Below are 21,603 nucleotides of genomic sequence, written 5' to 3' on the forward strand. Positions count from 1 at the left end.
TTATTATTTATAATGTAACATTAATAATGATATTATTAATATTATTTTAATGTTTAAGAGCAGATTGCCTGTTCAAATGGTCCGAATACAACTCTGCTCCTTTTAAAAATTGTGACATTTGGTTAAAACAACAGCTCAGTGAGTTGTTCGACATGTGCATTTTCCTTTTTTATTTATTCACATGCTATTAATGTGAAGTAAGTCGCAAAAAGTGTTAGCTTATCATTAGGATGTGATTGTGATTTTAAATGTACGCTCTAAACTAAGGCGTAATATTTCTCAGTAGTAAATGATGCATCCTATTGCAATTAAGCCATCAGACTGTGTCACATGAGAGATTAGTGCAGTATTATTTCTGCGTTACATCATATTACATCACGTAGGTCTCGTGGGGAACAAGGTTCCCATCTCAAGCTTTATGGAAAGTTTTGGCAGACAAACACAATAACAAAAACAGGAATGGGCAATGGTAGCTTGAATGGATTAGTTATTATAGTCAAACTTTGACTTAGTTAATGTTCTTTTATGATAAGAAACCAAATCAAAAAGTAAAAAGAAATTGCTTGTCGTAAGAAGTGCATGGTCCACATTTGGGTTCACAGTGTTGACAATTTGCCAAAGTCAAGTTAGCCGGATTCTGAGGAAAAGAAACCAGAAACGCGGAATGACCTTCAAAATAAAGGTTGTTAAAGTGGTCACACACACACCATACAGTCCATGATACACACGCCAAAAGTTATTTTTTTTTTAGCGTATAGAAAAATAATAAGGTGTATAACTGAATTATGTTTCCAACCAAACGTGTGTTGATAAAGTACTTCAATAAACCACGTGATCGTAGTATTTCAGTATGCGTTTTATTTTGAAACGTCAGAAATAGTTGTCATCTTGCTGGTTGAGTTGTCTACCGGAAGCTGTAGTGACTCGTGTCGCTGCAGTATTGCGCTTTCCTGTTTACGGGCGGGAAGAGCGAACCAGGCTGACTGCTGGAGCTTCTGTGATCAAATTGACAGCACATTTGTTTGAATTTCCTTTTTCAGCTAATGATTTACTCGTTTTAATGATACACAGGACATTGCGAGATTTAGTGCAAAGGTTATAAAAGCGGACCATTGCTTAAAACAAAAGGGGATTTTTGGGTTGTGCAGGGACAGATGGAGGATCCTCCTGCAGATTCTGGCGGTGGTGCAGCAGCGGAGGGCCCCGTGGTGCAGGTGGCAGATATCCGCTGGCCGACCGGGGCTCTCCCTCTCCGGCTTCTCGAGTGGAAAGTCAAACCCGGGGCTCTTGTTAACGTGGACTCTGTGCTTGCACTGTGTGCCCCCATACCTCATGAAAGGGGGGCAGAGGCACCAAGGCTGCCAGAGAAGAAGGTGAAATCGGACCGAGCAGGAGTAATTAAGGAGCTATGCTGTCAACTTGGACAAGTCATACACCCCGGGTGAGTCTCTCTGCTACCTATACGGTTACTTAGTAAACCTGCAGGACACATACTAGCTGTGGCTTCTGCATAGCTTCGCTTGTTGCTGACATCTCCCTCACTGCAATTTCAGCTAGCTATCAAGCTAACATTGCTATGTGTTTAGGTAGGTTAACGTTAGCTTGTTTGCTAGCCGTACTCAAACCAGTGCTCGCATCACTCGCTCGATACCACTATCAAGTTAGTCAAAACAAACAAGGACACTATTTGGGCCAAAATATTCAAAATAAAAGCGATATTTTCTGGATACGCCGTGTCTTATCCTTGTATTGTCGAAATTAATTATTGAACATAATCCAAGTCAGAGCAGAATGTTGCTAATATCGGATGTTTTGTTTCGTAATCTTTTCCACTATTATCTCGACATCGTGGTTTACAAGTTATAAGTGGAGAGCTTTTATTTTGAAGGCGAACTCCCCGTGAAGCGTCGCATTGTTTTGTATGTCTTGAGGTCTGCTAAACTCGCGTGCACGATGTGTGTACAAGCTGGGAAAGTGTCAGATAGCTTTTTAAAACTGTGTGACTTCTGCTCACATTGTTGCGTTTTACGACACATTATCATTATTATTATTACAGTAAATGCAAACATTTTGACTGGATTTACAACTTGTTCTTTAGGTAATTACTAGTGCTGTCAAACGAGAAAAATCTGTGTCGTGATTAATCTCTACATTTTCAAAGTTATTGTGATTAATCACATTTTTATTGCATGTTTGTAAGTCCATTATTTCAGAATGTTAAAAATGGAGGCCTGTACTGTGTTAAACTGAGAATACTTTACTTTTACCCTGGCACTAAATAGCCTTTGATGAGTTAGTGATAAAAAAAAACAACAGAATATTGTATCTATTTAAGACCTAATGAATAGTCATGAACTAGTAAATACTGACAGCTCTGGTAATTACCCAGCATTTGCCATTTACTCAAAGCATCCCTATGAGTTTTGAGGATAATATGTGACGACCGATGGCCGAAACATTGACCTGATGTTCAACACTATTCAGTAATACACATTTATTAAATGATTCTGCCTGCCTCATCCAATTAAACAAAGTATTTACCCTTTGTTTAACATTCTCTTTTCTTTTTTCAGAGGTGTAATCGTCAGAATAGAGGAATGCAGCCATCCAGTGGTGATGAAGGGTTTATGTGCTGAATGTGGCCAGGACCTGACTCAGTAAGGACATACAAATTGCAATCCCCTTTTTTTACACTGTAAATGACAGGTGTTTGTTTTCCTTCCTCCTCTGTCTGTTCTTTTAATGATGTGCTGGCCAGTTTTGCTCACACTGTAACCCTCCCAGTACACTGAGCTAAACAAACCATCCAGAGGAATGCAGGCGTTCATGCTGACAATATCACACAGTATTATAATAAGTTCTAAAATGATTGATAAGAAAGGCCCAGTATTGTGCATTAAAAACCTACTTAATCCAAACCAAATATTTATGGTTGATTCTGTTACATTTAATACCATCAGGGGGCACTGGAGGTCATAAAAAGAAAGATGAATTCAACTCAGGGCATTCCCTCTTACTGTTGTTAAAGGAACTTTGTTAGTGAAACTTGTTAGGTACATCATCCCCCTCAGAGTTTGCATGCTGAGGATACATGGTGTTTGTTTACACCTGGTATACTTTAACTATAGGTATGATTTTCAACTCAAAAATCTGTTACTTGATGAACAAAACAAGGTCAGTCTGAATGAGGCTTTTAGAAAAGCGGTCTTTATTACCATCATACGACTCATAAGGCTTCTTTGACTTGTCCCTACACATGATTCCTTTTTGTTTGAACTATGAACTCTTTTTGACAATTCTACCCAGGAACCAATAAAGGCTTACATTTATAACCATCCGTAAAAAGTCTTTTCCAAAACCTTTCTTTTGAAAACCTTTGTACGATGTATTGAGTCCGCTAAGATAAGAACAATTTCTGGAAATTCTACCCAATACCTCCATATTCTAAAGTTGCTAACAAGAGCCCATCCAAGGTGTTCTACTGAGAACCCTTTAATATTTCAGGTATTTGAACATTCTTATTCAGGGTTATCATAAAGTAATATTGATTTTTCTTCTGTATATCATATTTTTGAGACAGCACGTTCAGTACAGCTGCCACGAGCTGGTGCAGGACTTCCTTTTGTTGCTTTTATGTTGCTTTTCTTGGCTGTCAGACTCAGTATTGGACTCATATCCCTCTCCAGTCTTATCTTGGTGCATCCCTAGGAAGAGAATAGGAGTGCCATCCTGAGGACTTAATGGTTCAAAACACAATCTTCCTCCCAAGTGTTTTCTTTCTTTTCACTCCGTATAAAAGCTCATAATAAGAGTCATATGCCAAGCATTATAAATTATATTAAGTAACAAAAGCAAAACAATTTTAAACCGATATTCGAAAGACTAATGTCACTCAGCTAATCCGTTTAGTCTCTATGGTCCCTGAACAGTGAATAAACCTACATGTACAACTATGTATTACAAGTTAGAGTGGTAGAGATATCAACATATCAGAATGTAATTTTTATTAATTTGAAAATCCCTTTTCAAACATGGGTGAACACTTGAATCATTTCTGGTGTAAATTCTTGCTTTTAACAACCCTGAAAAAAACCTTCCTGGTCAAAAGGTTCTTGTATAAATGCTTCTTAATGCTGCTTGAAGTCTTCACAAACAAAAAGTTCTTGGTAGGACCTTGTTGATTTGTCAATAACCGGGCAAAATCATTTATTTTCTGTGTGGTTAGACATATTTTCTGATAAACCAGTTACCTCTACTTGATTGACACGTTATGTAAGAGGACGTAATAGACACACAAACTACACAATCTATGACTCTCTTTATTTTCTCTCCCTCTCAGGCTGCAGAGCACCAATGGAAAACAGCAAACTCCCATCTCCACAGCAACAGTCTCCATGGTGCACAGTGTCCCTGAGCTGATGGTCAGCTCAGAGGTGAGTCATATGATGGAGATACCTGGAAGACTGGGCTAGTAGGGCAGCTGCACTTCACAATATAGGATCTCTGTTTGTACTTTTTTCTCTCTGAAGCACAGTGCCTCAGATCATCATCTGGGGAGGAGGTGGTGGTGTCCTAACCATATTTTAACTAGCTTGTGTTATATTTGAATATTAGGCTTGTATATGTTTTAATTTTGCTTTATTATTTAACTTATTTTAGTTTGTGAATAACGACTTTCTCTACCCATCTTAACTCCCGTCCTTTTCTATTTACACATCCACACACCACACATACCTGCTCCTCTCCTCTCTGCTTCCTCCATTTCATTTCTCACACAAAGCAGCCGGCTTGTTCCACCTTGCCTCATTCCTCAGCTTTGTTAATTGTGTGTTTTTGACATTATTCATCGGTAGTAGTATGTTAGAGACGCTAAGGTTCACTACTTGTGTTTTGAAATGTTGCACTCGATATTCTGCTATCACATCAGGAGACCTGCGCTTATTTATGATGCTGCATTTGACACGCATCACAGCGATCACAGTAGCTGGACAATGTTATTAAAACAACGGCATAAGAAGCTTCAGTTTTAAAATGAGACGTAGCACCACAATCGTTGCACTTATAGGAGGGATGCGTGGTCAGCAGACTTCTCTCTCTCTCTTTCTCTCTCTCTCTCTCTCACTCTCTCTCTCTCTCACTCTCTCTCTCTCTCTCTTGCTTTCTGTGATTTATAAAAGTTTATTTTGGGACATTTTGTTTAGAGATAGGACAGTGAATAGGGAAAAATCTACATTTCCTTCTCCCCATGCCTGACTCCAACGCTGTCAACTCTATTCTTGAAAATTAAATTATTCTCACATTGATAAATAAATAAAAAATCTTCCTCCAGATTGATTTTCCTTATCCCTCTCCCGAATAGTTATACAAAAACATTAAAAATAGTTCATACAACACAGAGAAAGAAAACTTCAAATCGTGTGATGAACTGTGTAATAAAAATGTCAATAAATATGATTTATTCATGAACTAAGTGTGAGTGGTGGCCCCTTGATGTTTTCTCATAGTCCTCTCATTATTTACATTCACAGCAAGCGGAACAGCTGGGCAGAGAAGACCAGCAGAGACTCCATCGGAACAAGAAGCTGGTCCTGATGGTGGATCTAGACCAGACACTTATCCACACGACGGAACAGCACTGCCAGCGTATGTCCAACAAGGTATCATTCCATTTGATCACTATTTCAAACCGTTGTAGAAAGTCACATGTAAATGATCTTAGATGAATTGAGCAGCTGTTTTTTTTTTTTCACTTTATCCACATCTTGAATGAAACTCAATTTCATGTTTAAAGGATAAATGCTTGACCCCGAGCTGCACAGATTTGAGTCCTTGAATAAAAATGTGTTGCCTCATTATGCATGGTAATGAAACAGCCTGTCTGAAAGGAACAGTTTTTTTGGAGTTTTCTTGTAATAGAACATTTATTTCCGAGCCTTAACAAACTTGTTGTATGCATACCTCTCTTCTGAGAACATTTTTGAGCACTAAAGGAACATTTTAAACGGTCCATTTTGTACATCTGTTTGTATCCCTGACTCTGTCCCTACAGATTCAGCTCTCTTTTTTTTCCACTGCCTTTGCTGCTTTATTGTGATTTTTACTAATGCTTCACAGTCAATGACGGGATGACATTTGAAACAGCTTAATGTAGATTGTGCTGTCCATTTGTAGAATTAATGGTGTCCTATTAAATACTCTTGTTATTCCCCCCAGGGCATTTTCCACTTTCAGCTGGGGCGAGGAGAGCCAATGCTCCACACGCGACTACGCCCACACTGCAAGGAATTCTTAGAGAAAATTGCCAAACTCTACGAGTTACACGTCTTCACATTTGGGAGTCGCCTTTACGCTCACACCATTGCTGGTAATTGACTTGTTGTTTTACATGTCACTGAACTTTTCTCTCATTAGACACAATATAGATGAATCCGTATAGTTTGATTGATTTTTAAAATTCAATAGAATACTTAAAATAAGTTTGACAGTTTAGAAAAATGTCTTGGTGTCCTACTTGTAATGCCTGGTTTTGTCCACAAGAGGGAAGTGTCTGCTAATGTTTTTTTGGCTGGTATGCATCTCAGGTGTTAAAGGTGTCATTTGAAAGCAGTAATGGGGTTTAATTGTAGAATACGTGTAAAACCATTTCATGTTTTGCATTAAACATTTTGGAAGGTACCCAGTCCTCCCATTAACAGCCTCGTTTTAGCATCGTTTGTCTGGTAACTGATTAGAGTCAGATTCAGTTTATGATTCAAGGTAGTGTAGGAAGTGTTTTTATGCGTTTATATTTGGCCTTGTATAATATATGCTGCAATCTGTCATCCTACTGTATATAATTGAAGCAGCGCCTTTCTCAGTACTGTTCTGCCTCCGTAAGATGAATGTTTAATGCATTTTGAATCTGATTTTTTACGACTGCCCAATGCTGTGTGGAGGTCTGTATGTTTTAGAGAAGTGCTCCAGCTCATAAGAACAGCCTCTCTTCTGATTTAAGCAGATTGGCCTGCCTCAGGTTTCATAAAAATAACATTTTCTGTGGCATTATAAGAAACCCTGAGATAGTTTTCTGATTCTGAGTTAATACCAAAAAAAAGTAAATTATTTTAAATTCCAGGGGTTTAAGATTTCAGATCGAGCTGGATTGCTATAAAAAATAATCTGAATTGTACTTTCTATTTTCCTTTTGTTAGGTTTTCTGGACCCTGAAAAGAAGCTTTTCTCTCATCGCATCCTTTCTAGAGATGAATGCATTGATCCTTTCTCCAAGACGGGAAATCTAAGGTGGGAATTGGCTTCTTTGATAGGTGTCAGCTACATGAGTCGTGTGCAGTTAGGTCTGTGATGCACCTGTCCCCTCTATGGATAATATTGAGCTCTTTTTAGTTTAAAAAAAAAAAAAAAAAAGAGACAGTTTCCTGTTTTCAGTGCTCTGGACTTTAACTTTTACACTGATGAAACAGATACAAGTATCATTTTTAATATGTTACACCAGGCAGTAACACAACATCAGTCGTTTCCTATCATAGACTGACGGACAGCTGGAAGATAGTTTGCTCCCTTTCAGCCTCTGTTCTAGTCCTGGGTTCATCAAACTGTAGATGTACTGTTTTTTATTTTAACCAAAACTATCATTTTTCTTAAGCTCAGCAAAGTACTGTTTATACCTACAGTAAATCGTGGTTAATGGTTTGAAATTTAGTGTTTGCCGATCACAGCACAGCACGGAGGGATTAAAGAATATTCCCCCGAGCTGGTTGGCACACCGTCTTTTCTCCGGTTGTCTGTGTTTCTTTGACACTGGTAGTGTATCAGTAACAATTAATTTGTGCTGCTCTCCTTCCTTTAGAAACTTCCTCTCTTATCAGGCATTTACATAATTACACGCGCCTCAGTTCTGCAAGTTTTGGTCATAATTTTAACAAATAGTGATGGCCTCGCTTACCCTCCTCTCACGGACTTTAAGCTTGTCCTCCTGTTTTCTGCAGTGCTAAGGTGAAAATGGGAAATGTGACATATGAAGTGTTTATGTAGTATATAGGCAACGATTAGTAAAAATGGTAATGCACCATGAAAACTCAATATTTAGATATTGTAGCTAGCCATCCCCCAGTAGCCAATAAGGGCCTCAGGTTTGTAAAATATTTAAGTTGATCGACTATTTTCTGGCACAACAGGGGAAAAGAAGACATATAGTCATAACCACAACCCCATTTTTCCCAATGATTAGACTCATTTTTATTTTTTACAAGGTAACGATGGGACCATTTTATTTTAGTTCCTTTGTTTTTGTACCATGGACACACAGTACACAGCAGAAACAGTAAAGCTCTTACAGTATGACACTTACGAATGTTAAGCAGTAGCATTTTCTTTGTAAAACAAAAGTGTAGGATAATGAGGAGCCTTTTATTTTGATTTATAGCAGAACATAGCATCTGTCACTACTTCACTTCAGTCAAATAGAAAACAAATAATGGCTTCAGCTGCATTTCTCAGTAAAAGTTTGTGCATCGGTCAAATCTCTGTCGTTTTACGAGTGTCTTGTGCACCATTTTCCTGACAGGAATCTTTTCCCCTGCGGAGACTCAATGGTCTGCATAATCGACGACCGGGAAGATGTGTGGAAGTTTGCACCCAACCTCATCACTGTGAAGAAATATATTTACTTCCAGGGTACGGGGGACATCAACGCTCCCCCTGGATCCCGGGAAGCTCAGACGGCAAAGAAAGGTACAGTGCCCACACATCTTTGATAGCACTGCTCCAAGTTGAGCCGATACTGAAGATCAAGTGGGCAACCCAAGGATACACTGTCCACTCATTCATTTTCGGTTCTGTGAGCATATCCCTGAGAGGCAGTTTTTGCTGCAGTTAACAAGCAAGCCAGACCAGTTGAGTCACTGATCCTCGGCTGCCCTTCTGAGTCCAGAGTGCTAATTCCGAATGTTACATGGTCCGTTACTTAGATTGAAATCAAGGCAGAGTTCACTTACGTCAAACTGCATCTCACTGAGCCTGGGCTGGAATAGGAAGACTTATTCAGTGTAGGTTGTTATAAAAAAAAAAGATCAGTGTTGCTCTGTTGCTTTATTACTGTTAAAACACAATGGTTTGGAGTGCACTCATAATGATATCAGATATTTTTTAATTTATTTTTAAATATTTGAAAAGCTTAGCTATGTTATGTTTTTGATGATTGAGGTCAAATACGTTTTTTAATAGTATCCCTTTCATTTCATAGAAATTGCACCTTACATGTTTCTAACTTATCTAACCCAATATCAACTTGTTGTTAATGTCAACTTACGAAGAGGGTAAAGGGCCAAGAATGGTTCAAAATGTTTGACGTTCATACTCACTTGAAAAGTCATTCTGACTCTCACTCAGCTACTTAACTGTTGAAGTTTTTATAACTTATGTATATAGAGATGTATTCATCTGAAGCCAGCACTGTTCACACTGTTTCAACTGTTATTGTAGATAATGGTAACAGTGGGTGTCTGTGGCTCAGTTGGTAGAGTCGGCCTTCTCTCAACCAGAAGGTCGAGGGTTCGATCCCCTGCTCCTGTCCGATGTGACCTTAGGAAAGACACTTAACCCTGAATTGCTCCCGCTGCTTCGTCAGTGGAGTATGAATGTGTATGAATGGGATTAGTTACGTCTGATGATCTTTAAGGATTCTGATACTTTCACCTCATTTAACTTGTAAAGGGGATCTTCTCAAAACACAGATTTATCCCCTGCATTATCATCATTACACCAAACAAGCTGCTTGGAGCCAGCTAATGTGTCTCCCCGGGGTGCTTTAGCAGGACCCCCCCCCCCCCCCCCCTCCTCCCCCATTGACACCCACACTCAGGCTGTCACATCAATTAGTGATAATTCCTGATTGTACTGATCCCATGTTACAACAGCTGCCAGGCTCAGCAGTAGGCCTTATTGTTGATACAAAGGAGAGTTTTTTTTCTTATGTGGATAAAACAAAGGCTACAATTAGCCTCAAGCAGATTTCTAACAAATATAAGTGCAGACACATTCACGTATGAAGCAGATGTTAAAGTGTGCTGTTTTCTAGGCATGTTCAGACATTTTGAAGTAAAGGACGTGGTTAAGAAATGGATACAGGAGGTTCATTTTTAATCAAGCATGCTGGAATAGAACATAAATGTGATGCCCTCTAATTTAGGAGGCATCATTTATCAACGCAACGTTACAGAGACCCACACAAACTGGCCTACTTTAAACTTATTTATTTATTTTAAGACATCAGGCTAAAGAAAAAGTCAATTCTTCACAGAAATGGAGTGATTTCTAGACTACTGTTTTATACTCTATGTGGCAGCAGGATGATATGACAGTGAAATAGCAGCTGGAGATGGAGGACAAGCTTGCAAACTTTCTCAATGCCACAAAAAGTTTAATAATCACAACCTTTTGATCAGGTCGACACTAGAGATGCACCGATCCACTTTTTTCCATTTCTGATCCGATTCAGATACATATGTACCGGTTCTGATACTTATTCAGATATTTTTATTGTTGTCGTATTGGCCACACAAAGAAAGTTGTTGTACACCATTTCTTATTCATAGAGCAAAAAATACATTCATTTGAACTGCATAAAAATTAAAACCATTCCAAATAAATTAGTTTGAACTTTGAGCTGGCTTCACATACAAACAGGAAGCAGCAACAACTGTCAGGTTTTCAAGTTGAGTCTTTAAAACTGAAGTGTAAGATTTATACTTTTGATCACATAGAAGAAGCTGTTTCATCTCCTCTGCATGTCTCGATGGAGACAATTTGTGGACACTTCTTACAGTTCAGTCCGAACGTCTTCAAAGTGAGACTGTACGAGCTGAGAATGTTTAAAGTGCCCAACCATCTTTCTTGATTGCTTACATGGATCGGCGCAATCCAACCGATGTCGAAGTAAATATCGGACCCAATAGCGGTATTAGGATCTGTCCCATCTCTATTTGACACGTTGTGAACCTCTTGTGACATTAAGTAAGATTGTTTCCGTAAACAACAATGGCAGAACATTTTGCTTGTGATTATCATTATAACACTCCGAGGAAACAATCACGCGGAGACAATCGTCAGACTTCTTGATATTGAAATGTTACAAACCCTGTAGGTCTTAAAAAATACTTTTTGTGTTTGTGAATGCTCCCAACACTGTTGGAAAGTTTGGCCCACACTCTTAAGTTGCTGCATTTGTGTTGTGAAGGCTGTTGTCTACTGGCCTGTGACTGCTCTACCGTGACCTGCCTCCTCACATTATTGAGGTTTTCTTCCTATCCATGCAGTATTTTGGCTCCTAATGGTACAGTTCACTTCTTGGAAGAAGTAAACTTCTAATCATAATTGCTTACAAGTCATCACTTATGATCAAGTTGGTTTCACACTCATACAGTCACTTGCAATAGAGTGACTTGACATCCCCAGAAGAATCTAATTTCCTTTAGGCAAAGATTTTACACCAAAAGATTTGCAGCCAAAGCAGCTCTTTCTGACTTCAATTCTGGGCAGTGTGTTCTACCATAAATGTTTAGGTAGTTTATGGCTAGTTGGTTCATTATCACAAGGCCACAGGCCCTCCATTATTTATAGAACATGGTGAAAAGGGCCTTAACTGTTACTTACTGACGCTGTATGCTGTCAAATTGTGCAGTAAAATTCAGAGCACACTCTGTATTGTTAAATGCATTGCATAAGTCATGATAGACCATTTAAAACACAGCTTTTTGTGAAATCTGGGTCCTTATTTTCCTGAAATATTACAGGATTTTGGAGTTTTTAATATCGGTGTTATATTATCGATACAATCATAGACGTTGGAGATTTTAAGTTTGTGACTGTGAAACCCCAAAGCCCTGTTTGTTTGTCTCTGTGTGTCATCCTGTGATTGACGATTAACCTGTCAGGCATTTACCCCACCTCCTCGGCTAATGACTTCTGAGATTGCTACAGCCCCCCCCACCCATTACCCATCACCATAACATGTGCAGTACTTTGGAGTTCATCATCACTGTATTATTTTAAGCCAGTAGCAACGCTGCATAAACTCTTGAAACAGCTACTCGAAAGGTGACAGACAACATGCTACTATCATCAGCTGGGGTGTCTCTCAACCAGAAGGTCGGGGGTTCGATCCCCAGGTCCTGCAGCCACATGTCAGAGGTGTCCTTGGGCAAGAAACTTAACCCAAGTTGCTCCCGCTGCTTTGCCGGCTCAAATGAATGTTTATGAATGGAATTAGTTCAAACTAATGAACACTTAACATAGCAGCCTCTGCCATCAGTGGGTGAATGGGTGTGAATAGGTAGGTGTGACCTGCTGTTAAAAAGCCCATCCATCCATCCGTCTCTCTTCTATGATATTCACATAATTGTTATTGAGAGGAGTTCTACATTTATTTTATTTTAGTGACATTACTGAACATAAAAACTCTTCATGCGTTTTTTTTGTTTATATATACTGTATTTGCAGAAACTTTTTTTATGTGATCATTTATTTAATAATTTACTGATTTAATATTTGACACATTGGTACTTTGCTGATTTCAGGATGTTGATTGGCTAGACTGACACCAGAATCCATTAATCTGTAGCCTTTCTCCCAGTTACCTCACCTATTGATTCTGGTGCATATGTCCTTGAATACTTTGCGATCACCTTGTCTTGTTCCAGCAGGAGGCCCGTCAAGTCGCTCAGCAGAGAGCGCAGAGCCATCAGGGACACCTGCTGGCGATGAGCTGAGTAATGGCCCCAGGAAAAGGGCAAAAGACCAAAGCGTTTCCGAAAAGGAAGAGTCCACAACACAGTCTTCTCAGGGAGTATCCACAAATGAACGGACACATCCTGCAGGTGCGGTGGAGGATGAATCAGGTAAAGGGTCAGAGACCGAGGCAGAGCCTGGGCTGGGGTCGAGGGACGCTCAGGTGGACGACAGAACAAATGTTAAGGATGTAGATAGCAACAGGACACTGTCGCCACGAGAGGCACAGGACAGTACAAACTCATCTGTACCCAGCCATGAGTCCAATAACTTGGACTTTGACCTCTCCAGTGACAGTGACAATGACTCAATTTCTGACAAGCCTCCCTCATCAGAGAGTGATAGTGAAATCAAGTCGGCAAAATCCCGACAAGAAGGAGTAACGCAAGAGCCTGGTGATGAGGATGGGGCAAGGGACGGGCACAGTAAAGGTGGCTGTGAGGGAGAAATCAGTTGTGACACGGCAGAACCGTCAGGAGTTCTTCTTCCTGATCCTGAGCTGGGTAATGGCTGCCCCGATCGGATAGAACCTGAAACGGAATCCCAGAATAGTGAACAATCTGGTGTCACCATGGGAGAGGAGCTGCTTGACCAGAGCATGGAGGATGAGGAGGAGGAAGAAGAAATTGATATAGACCAGGACGATCACCTGATCTATCTCGAGGAAGTGCTGCAAAGGATCCACGCTGAATACTACGCACGATACCAGGGCTACCTGAAGAAGGAGGCATCGGAAACCCCAGATATCCGCAAGATCGTGCCAGAGCTGAAAAGCAAGACACTGGAAGGCACAATGATAGTGTTCAGCGGCTTGTACCCGACCAACTACCCAATGGAGAGGACGCGGGAATTTTACCATGCCAAAGCGCTTGGGGCTAAGATAGGCAAGAACTTGCTTCTTAGCTCCAAAGATCCAAGTCAGACAACGCATCTCATCGCAGCAAGAGCTGGTAAGTACAAATGTCCAACAGGAATACAGCAGTTGCATATTGAATGTGAATTTTACAAGAAATGATTCATTTCAACCTTTTTAGATAATGAGTCCTAGTTGTATGCTGCAGTTCTAGCGAGGTTACAATATAATACGGTATAACTGTCTTCGTAGGCATTAGTTCAGGACTCTGTCTTGTAATTCCGCTTAAGATAAAGACTACATAGAAAGCAGCACATGTGTTTTCTGGTGTATATGCTCATGAGAACTTATTTTTCCAAGGTTTAAAGGAAGTTTCATGGCATCTGGAAACAAGCGTCCCATTTAAAGGAGCAATGTGTATCTCCGACACGTTGCGTTTAAAATGGATCATGCAGTCCAAATTCAAAACATCCCCCCGCCCCCTCCTCCTTAAAGGCGATGCACACACATAATGCCATGTCGCGGTCACTGCAGCTTCAGTTTTAACCAGCTCTGTACCGGTCTTGAAACCTTTCTGTGCTCTAACCTCTCTTCATTTTTTTTAAAAGCATTGCCAAAATGTATTCTAGTTTGAGCACGTTTCTGGTGTTGGAGCTTATTAGAAAAATGCAGAGGCTTTTTTTTAGGTCAGGTAAAATCATTTATCTGACCCAGTTCCAATGCCTGCCTCCATCGCTGCAACACCTGTTGGTTTGCTGTGATAACTGGTCTCATATCTTGACTGAGGGGTGTCGAAAACGGCTGTTTGGGTTGCCTTATTACTGCCTACCTTCTCTGGTCCAAACAAATCCAGACCGTTTAGGACCTGAATTGATACTAAGAAGGAGGACGCCAGCAACACATCAGGTGTCCTTAATGTCTGATGATATAGAAATTAATTTTATGATTTAATTTTGTAGATTTCTTACATATTGCTCCTCTATGAATCAGAGATGATCTCGTGGTCAAAAGTCAAGGCAATGGGGTCACCCTTAAAAATGTTATGGCCATAAAATGACATCATATAGGATGAATTGATAGGTAATGACATGTTTCCTAAAAGGTCAAATGTCAACTTGAATTACTAGAACTGAATGCTCAATGCAGGATTGTGATGAAGAGAGGGCCAACGTTGGTCTTGACCCCACATCATCTTGCCCACTCCTACTGTACAAACAACTGTTTTTTTACATCTAGATCTGCTTGGTATTAGTGCTGGGCACTTATGTGGCTGTGGCTCAGTTGGTGGAGTCGGTTGTCTTTTAACCAGAAGATTGGGGGTTCGATCCCCAGCTCTTGCAGCCACATGTCCGATGTGTCCCTTACCAAGTACATATGATATTTATTTTAAAGATAGGATAGTCCTTTATTAGTGCCTGAACAGGGACATTTGTGTTGTTACAGCAGTAAAAGAAAATTCAGATAAACATCTATAAAAGAAACAGTAGTAAGAACTGTGAAAACAAAAACTTTAGTTTTTCATTTTAGGAGAGCCGCTTTTATTTACTTTTTCTATATTGCTATTGTTCTCAATAAGCTAAAGGGATTTAATGAAAATAATTGCTGAGCAATATTGATTATTCGAATAACAAATAGAACACTTGATTATGAAAATAATTGATCACTGTGGCCCTACAATGATGTTGTAATCTAATCAGTTGTTACTGTTGTCAGAAAAACAGTTTTTTTTTTCTTGGCAGTTAACAACATACAAACAATGCAGCCTCTTTATGAATTTCTTCTCTGTCTGAAGAGCAGCAGAAGAGGATTCCAGCCTTTTACAGAAACATATTTGAGTTTAGATTTTTGAAAACAATCAAAGAAAGTGGAAGCAGCATTCCTGTAGGACACATTCCTGCTGAGAGAGGCACTCATTAACCGCTCATGTTGAGCCGGAGTAGGACAGAAAAATCAGCCAAAGACGGGATCTGGGATGTGCAATCAGTCAGTCACACAGTCTGAAAAGAAACCGAAATACAGATTGTGTTGACAGAATTTCATGTTTGACATGCATTCATTATGCACAGTTAACACATTTTTAGATTGATATGTTGAGTTTAGTATTTTCTGTACGCTGATTGAGGGGTTATGGATAGTAGGGGCTGCCCTGACTAGACATTTAACAAGTTTATATAGGTTTATATTAATTTAACTATCTAAGTGTTAAGTCATTGTCCGATATAACGTAATTAAAACTACAGTGAGGACCTTTATTTTGTGATGCTCTTGGCACTTCCTGAAGTTTCTCTTTAGTGATCTGCTCCTTTACATGCATTAGTATTAATTTAACAAACAGCAAGCTCTAGATCTGCTCATTTTGTGAAGTGCCTTGAGATAACATTTGTAATGATTTGGCACTGTACAAATAAAGATTGAGATTGATTTCTGATTCTGATTTAAAAATAAATATCTTGTTCCTTTAAACAGTCATATGACTTACTATGAATATCTTCAGTGGGAATTTAGATTGTAAATCAGCTGAAAACAGCTTTGTGTGACACAAATTGGTGACTGCAGTGACAGACATTACAAATAACTGAATAGACTTAATATATTTTCTTTCTGTTAGTCTTGTTAAGAGGTATATAGGAAAATGAATGTATTGTCATTTCAGTTGATTGAACCATTCATTTTTACATCTCTCACAGAGACAGTCTAGCAGCATGTTAACAACAAGGCTAAGTCTCTGTTCATGGAGATTACATCCTTTTAGTGAGCAGATCAACGCACTTCAGGAACAGCGTACTGTACACGGACTGAAGAGGATACATGCACAAACAGAAGGAGAAGTCAAATGTGGACAGGAATTGGATTTTAAGCCAAGCATGACTACAATAACCAAGGGTTAATGAGATTTGAGGCAGTCTGTGTAAAATGTCAATTTAGTCTCATTCATGCAGAAACACTTCTCTCTGTGGATTTCACTGAACAAAACATGACTTCTGATTTTTTTTTTTAAACTATTGACTCAAAAATGAAAGGAGAGTGACTTCAATAAGTCCACTAGAAACATCTTCCTTTGTATCTTTCTAATACTATTGAGCCGTGAATGATTCTTACTATTGTCTCAACATTGATCTGAATTATTCAGAAGACCCACAGCGTGTGTGTGTTCTAATAGCCTTTGATCGTAAGGTCAAAACCTTTTCACCTTTCCCTCTTTCATTTCTGTTCCCCAGGCACAGAGAAGGTTCGCCAGGCTCAAGGCTGCAAGCACCTCCATGTTGTAAACCCTGACTGGCTGTGGAGCTGCCTGGAGCGCTGGGAGAGGGTAGAGGAGCAGTTGTATCCACTAAAAGAGGACTATTCCAAAACACCAAGGTAAATCATTATTTAATGAGATTTTGTCTGACAAGCCACCCAAGAACCCAGAGTCGTTACCATGAACAATAATTCATCGGAATCTTTTAACAAGGTAACTCCAAATCTGATATCTTCTCTTTTGTCTGTTGTAGGAGCAATAGTCCAGCAGCGTTTTCTGACAATCTGGGCTTTCTGCAGAAGCCTTTTTTCCAACCCTCAGCCATTCAACACAGACCCCCAGTTCCAGCCCCTGAGGTCCGAACCTATGACCCTGTCACTGGGAAGCTGATCCGCAGGGGCCCTCAGGTGTCACGGCTACCACCCTACCTCCAGACGTCAGGGTCTATGCTGCTGTCTGATCAAAGAGAGCAGACTTGTCTCAGGTGAGGAAAAAAGTGAAAGCAGCTCAATATAGTGTTCAAAATGGATGCACTGATATAAAGCCATATTCTGTGTTTTTATTTTAGAGTTTGGACATGTAGAAAATTGGCTTGAAATACTGAAAACGTAAATGTGTTATTGACGGTGAAAAAAAATGAAGCACACACAAAAATCTGAATTAAATATAAAACTTCAAAACCATTTAAAATCGTTCAAAACAGCTCAGGAGCATTTCTCTGCTCTGCACATAACCACGGCACACGTGACAATCATCATATGGCAGTTGTGCAGCCCTATGTTTCAGTCGTCTGAGTCGGAATCAAAGGCTTCTACATCTGAAAGTGTTCATTTCACTGGACGGTGAGTTATAAATGGTTAGCTTTCCATAGTCAAGTCAGCAGTTAGTGCACATATGTAACAGTAGCTTAGGTCACCCTTTTTGTTCAGAAAGCTATAAATGCAATGCTAAAAAAAAAAAAAAGAAATCTGTCATCAGCAAACTGTATACAATTAAGAATGCAAAAATTGGCTACCAAGGTCAACACCCACAGACATCAGCAATCAGCTAATGCCATGCATGTGGCTACCCTGTTAATTTTGCTATGATTGGTTCTGGTTCCTGAAATTAAGTGTGTAATTATCTGACAAAATAATCACAAAGCATAACCACCTAAAAGGATAACCTCCGATGTTGAAAAAATGAAGCCAATGAGGAAATGGAAAAAGCCACAGATCCTCGAGTGTCCACATGAGGCTGGTTGCAAAAGCCAAGGAATCCCCATTAGGTCCCTTTATTAAAAGACTATTTTAATAGCAGAAATAAACATGATTACAGACTTTTTTTCAAACAACAAATGTTGCATCAATATCTTATTTCTTAATTTGCACACATTGTACAAGGAGTGAAAATGTGCTCATCCCTTTGGATCTCATTAAGCCGAGTTATTCATAAGTTTGCATTGACTGACTTGATTTGACTTGCTGCAGTTTGAGAGTAGGCTGAAAGCCAGCTTGAGCTTTACCTCTTTGTCGTTTCAAATGTGCATATCGCCTTCGTTGAACTTCATAACTACAATACCTAAGGGTGTCAATAACAGCTCTGTTTAGTAAGGGCTTCAAACAAGGGCCTGATATGGGATTTTTGGGGCCAATACTGATATCAATGTTTGGGAGCAAAAAAATCTGATACGATATATCAGCCGATATCTTTCTTAGGTATTTGTTCAATCAGTAGCGATAGATATATCTAGATGTACACATTTATTGCCTTGATCCCTCAAATGATCAAACACTTGTTGAAAAGAAATGTAATGACGACAAGATGGTCACTCAACTGGAGAGTAACTGAGCATGTACATGCATCACTGCTTGACACCCTGGAGAGTGATAATACTTGTTGTAATCCATAAAGCACACTCTGCTGGTGAAAGAGAACTGCTAGTGTAATCCAAAGATTCTCAAATGAAATGCTTTTTGACTGCTGAATAAATCGAGTAACATTGGCTCATATCTGGGATAAAATTAGCCGATACCGATAGTCACTGGATAAAGGTTATACCGGCCAATATTATCAGCTGGCAGATTAAACGGTTGGACTCTACTTCAAACATGTGCAGCGGACCCAATGATACAATTTTGATATAAGGGGACCTTTTTTGCTTTTCATCATTGCTATGATGGTTCCCTGAACACACAGGTCAATTCAGTGTGGTGCTGAAATGTGAAATTACAAAATTACATCATGACATTTAGTACCTAGATTGATCTCAGCTATAGACATGTAAATAAGCTTTTGTAAAGAGCAACAGTTGCTCTAGTCTGTTTTTTTCAATGTAGTATCACTCCCCACAGATTTTAAATGTATTGATTTCCCCCCCAGGACTCGTTTCCATCCCTCTGTTCTCTGTAAGCCACAACAGATGTTGGTGTAGTGCTACACTACATTCAGTTTACAAGAATTACCCACAATAGAGACATGCTGAGTCCTCAGCTATCAACTGAAGCACCATAAACCCCAACAACAGACCTTTTATTGTACAGGTTGTTTGCAGTATTTGGTGGCAGGGGATACCTGTAAACCACAGAATGTGTGGCTTAGCTCCAGCTACATGTTATGTCTTAAATCAGACATAATGGATCAATAAAATTCAGGCCACTTTGATACCACTAGGCAAAATAGTCTCTTAGTGTAAAGTGGAAGCATTTCAAAAAGTTTTTTTACTCGTCCAGACATATAAATATTTTATTTTCAGTCTAGTGCTCATTTAATTTCCACCTATAGTTTGACTGGAAGGATTTGGCAGGTAGAGGAAAGCTTCACAGCTCTTCAAGTCACCTCGGTGATCTTCGACTCCATTTGTCATTCATCCATCAGTTACGGATGCTAATGAGGAGTTTGTACTTTATAAATCTGTGTGTGTGTGTTTGTGTCCTCTCTATGTGTATGTCTGCCATTTGGGTGAAAGCGAGAGGCTGACTTCTCCACATAATTTAAAAGCAATGAAATATCCTTACCATCTTTTTACAAGCTTGTCACTGCGGCTTGAATCTTGTTAAGCGAACAAGTAGATGACGATACTGAAATTATTAATCACAAGCATGACAGTGTCCAACTATTATTATTATAAGGAGGAAGATTATGCACATTAAGCTGTTGTTTTCCAGCCACAGACATAAGTAATTATCCTTCAATATTTTTATAGACAGAAAAAAATGTAAATGTTGACTGCATCCCAATATCACTGTATGTCTTGAACTTGCTTTAATAAAAATATGTTGAAATGAAAAAATATATATATTTTTATAGACATGAAAAAAGACAGATACGATAGCAGAAGACAGGTTTCTCTATATTTTAATCAACTTCATTGATAATATGACGAGAGTGGGGATCATATGCACCAACGGGCTGTGGCCAGGAGTCGAATCTGCAGCCAATGCATTAGGGGCTTTGCCTCTGATCTACAGACTAAGATAAACTGAATATATGACAGGCTTTGCTCTGCCTACTCTGCACCATGCATGACAGCATGTCATGCTATTGGTTAGTGCACGAGCCCCGCGCACCCAGGCTGTAGTCCTCCAAGCAGGAGGCCCAGGTTCGAATCCGACCTCTGGCTCCTTTCCTGTATGTAATAAGGTTTTCTAATCTAATTCCCCACTCTCTCTCTCTACCGAATTTCTGACTCTATCCACCGTCCTGTCTCTGAAATAAAGGCATAAAAATGGGAGTTGAATCTTCTGGATAGAAACCGAAGATTCCACTCCATCATTATATTTTACATTTTAACCTATCGTTTATTCATGTTTATGTCTGTTTCTGTATGTTTATCTTTCTGCCTGGCTGGTAAAATAAGTTTACATTCTTTGTGTTTTTGTGCCATCAATCAGGGGAACTTCACAGAGTCAGCAAGATGACGCGGCAGGACCCAGCCAAGACAACGAGCAGCCAGGACCATCTCGTCGGAAACGGCAGCCGAGCATGTCAGAAACGAATCCTCTGTACACTCTTTGCAAGGAGGACCTAGAGAGCATGGACAAAGAGGTAGGAAAGGGGGGAATTATTGACTATATGACATACTGTTTTGTGTCAATATTAAATGAAACAGTAGGAATTAAATGTCTAAAGAGGTCTGAAAAGTGTATCTGCTTTAAGAGAGGAAAATACATAAGACTGTAAAGTGACCATATCATTCAAATACTCTGGTCTCAGCAGCGACTGGTTATTTTTTCCCCAGTTAGGTTTATCCTCCAAAGCACATCCATCTGTCGAGCCAGTGTCCAACAATCAAAGAAACGTTTTCAGTGTTATCTGTTGACTGTATATTAATATGGACAGTGCGTCTCCAGCTCCTTCCATTGTACAAAAGTGAAGCAAAAATACCTTGCAATAGGCACTGACATATTGCGCTGGTTTTGCAATTTGGAATTAAATCGTGCAGAAGGAAGCTGGCTGGTACAACCGCAGAATTTAGGCAACGCCCCTTCCACTGACTGAAACATACATTTAATTTACGGATAATCCGCCAACGATCCCTCAGGTCAGTGTAGTCCACAGCAGAACAGATTTTTGTGTTAGTTAGGAGCAGACACGCACAGCTATGGAAAGTTCATAGACTGAATTGTTATTTTTTGTTGAGTTTTTTTGTTGTTGTTCCTCCTCTACTCCATCAGTTTGGTTAAGAACGCTACAAGAAGCCGCATTTGTCAACAATAACACATTTAAAAAAAAATGTTCAGAAAAG

The 21,603-nt window shown here is 39.5% G+C and overlaps 1 protein-coding gene across 3 annotated transcripts in view; it reads left to right on the plus strand.

Annotated features, from left to right (window-relative positions):
- The first annotated feature begins 936 nt into the window (after positions 1 to 936).
- The window catches only part of ctdp1 (CTD (carboxy-terminal domain, RNA polymerase II, polypeptide A) phosphatase, subunit 1), a 66,701-nt gene continuing 46,034 nt past the window's right edge, over positions 937 to 21,603 (plus strand). Inside the window, exons 1-11 of one of the 3 annotated variants that reach the window (XM_061060410.1) lie at positions 937 to 1,441; positions 2,574 to 2,657; positions 4,340 to 4,433; positions 5,529 to 5,657; positions 6,214 to 6,364; positions 7,191 to 7,281; positions 8,564 to 8,730; positions 12,696 to 13,733; positions 16,855 to 16,996; positions 17,131 to 17,361; positions 20,750 to 20,903. In XM_061060410.1, coding sequence (XP_060916393.1) covers positions 1,155 to 1,441; positions 2,574 to 2,657; positions 4,340 to 4,433; positions 5,529 to 5,657; positions 6,214 to 6,364; positions 7,191 to 7,281; positions 8,564 to 8,730; positions 12,696 to 13,733; positions 16,855 to 16,996; positions 17,131 to 17,361; positions 20,750 to 20,903 — 2,568 coding nt within the window. In that variant the 5' untranslated portion in view covers positions 937 to 1,154. The remainder of the gene's footprint in view (positions 1,442 to 2,573; positions 2,658 to 4,339; positions 4,434 to 5,528; positions 5,658 to 6,213; positions 6,365 to 7,190; positions 7,282 to 8,563; positions 8,731 to 12,695; positions 13,734 to 16,854; positions 16,997 to 17,130; positions 17,362 to 20,749; positions 20,904 to 21,603) is intronic. The other 2 variants (XM_061060408.1, XM_061060409.1) reach the window with 2 other exon arrangements.

The sequence above is a fragment of the Labrus mixtus genome, chromosome 16 (genome assembly GCF_963584025.1).
Source record: "Labrus mixtus chromosome 16, fLabMix1.1, whole genome shotgun sequence".
NCBI lineage: Eukaryota > Metazoa > Chordata > Actinopteri > Labriformes > Labridae > Labrus > Labrus mixtus.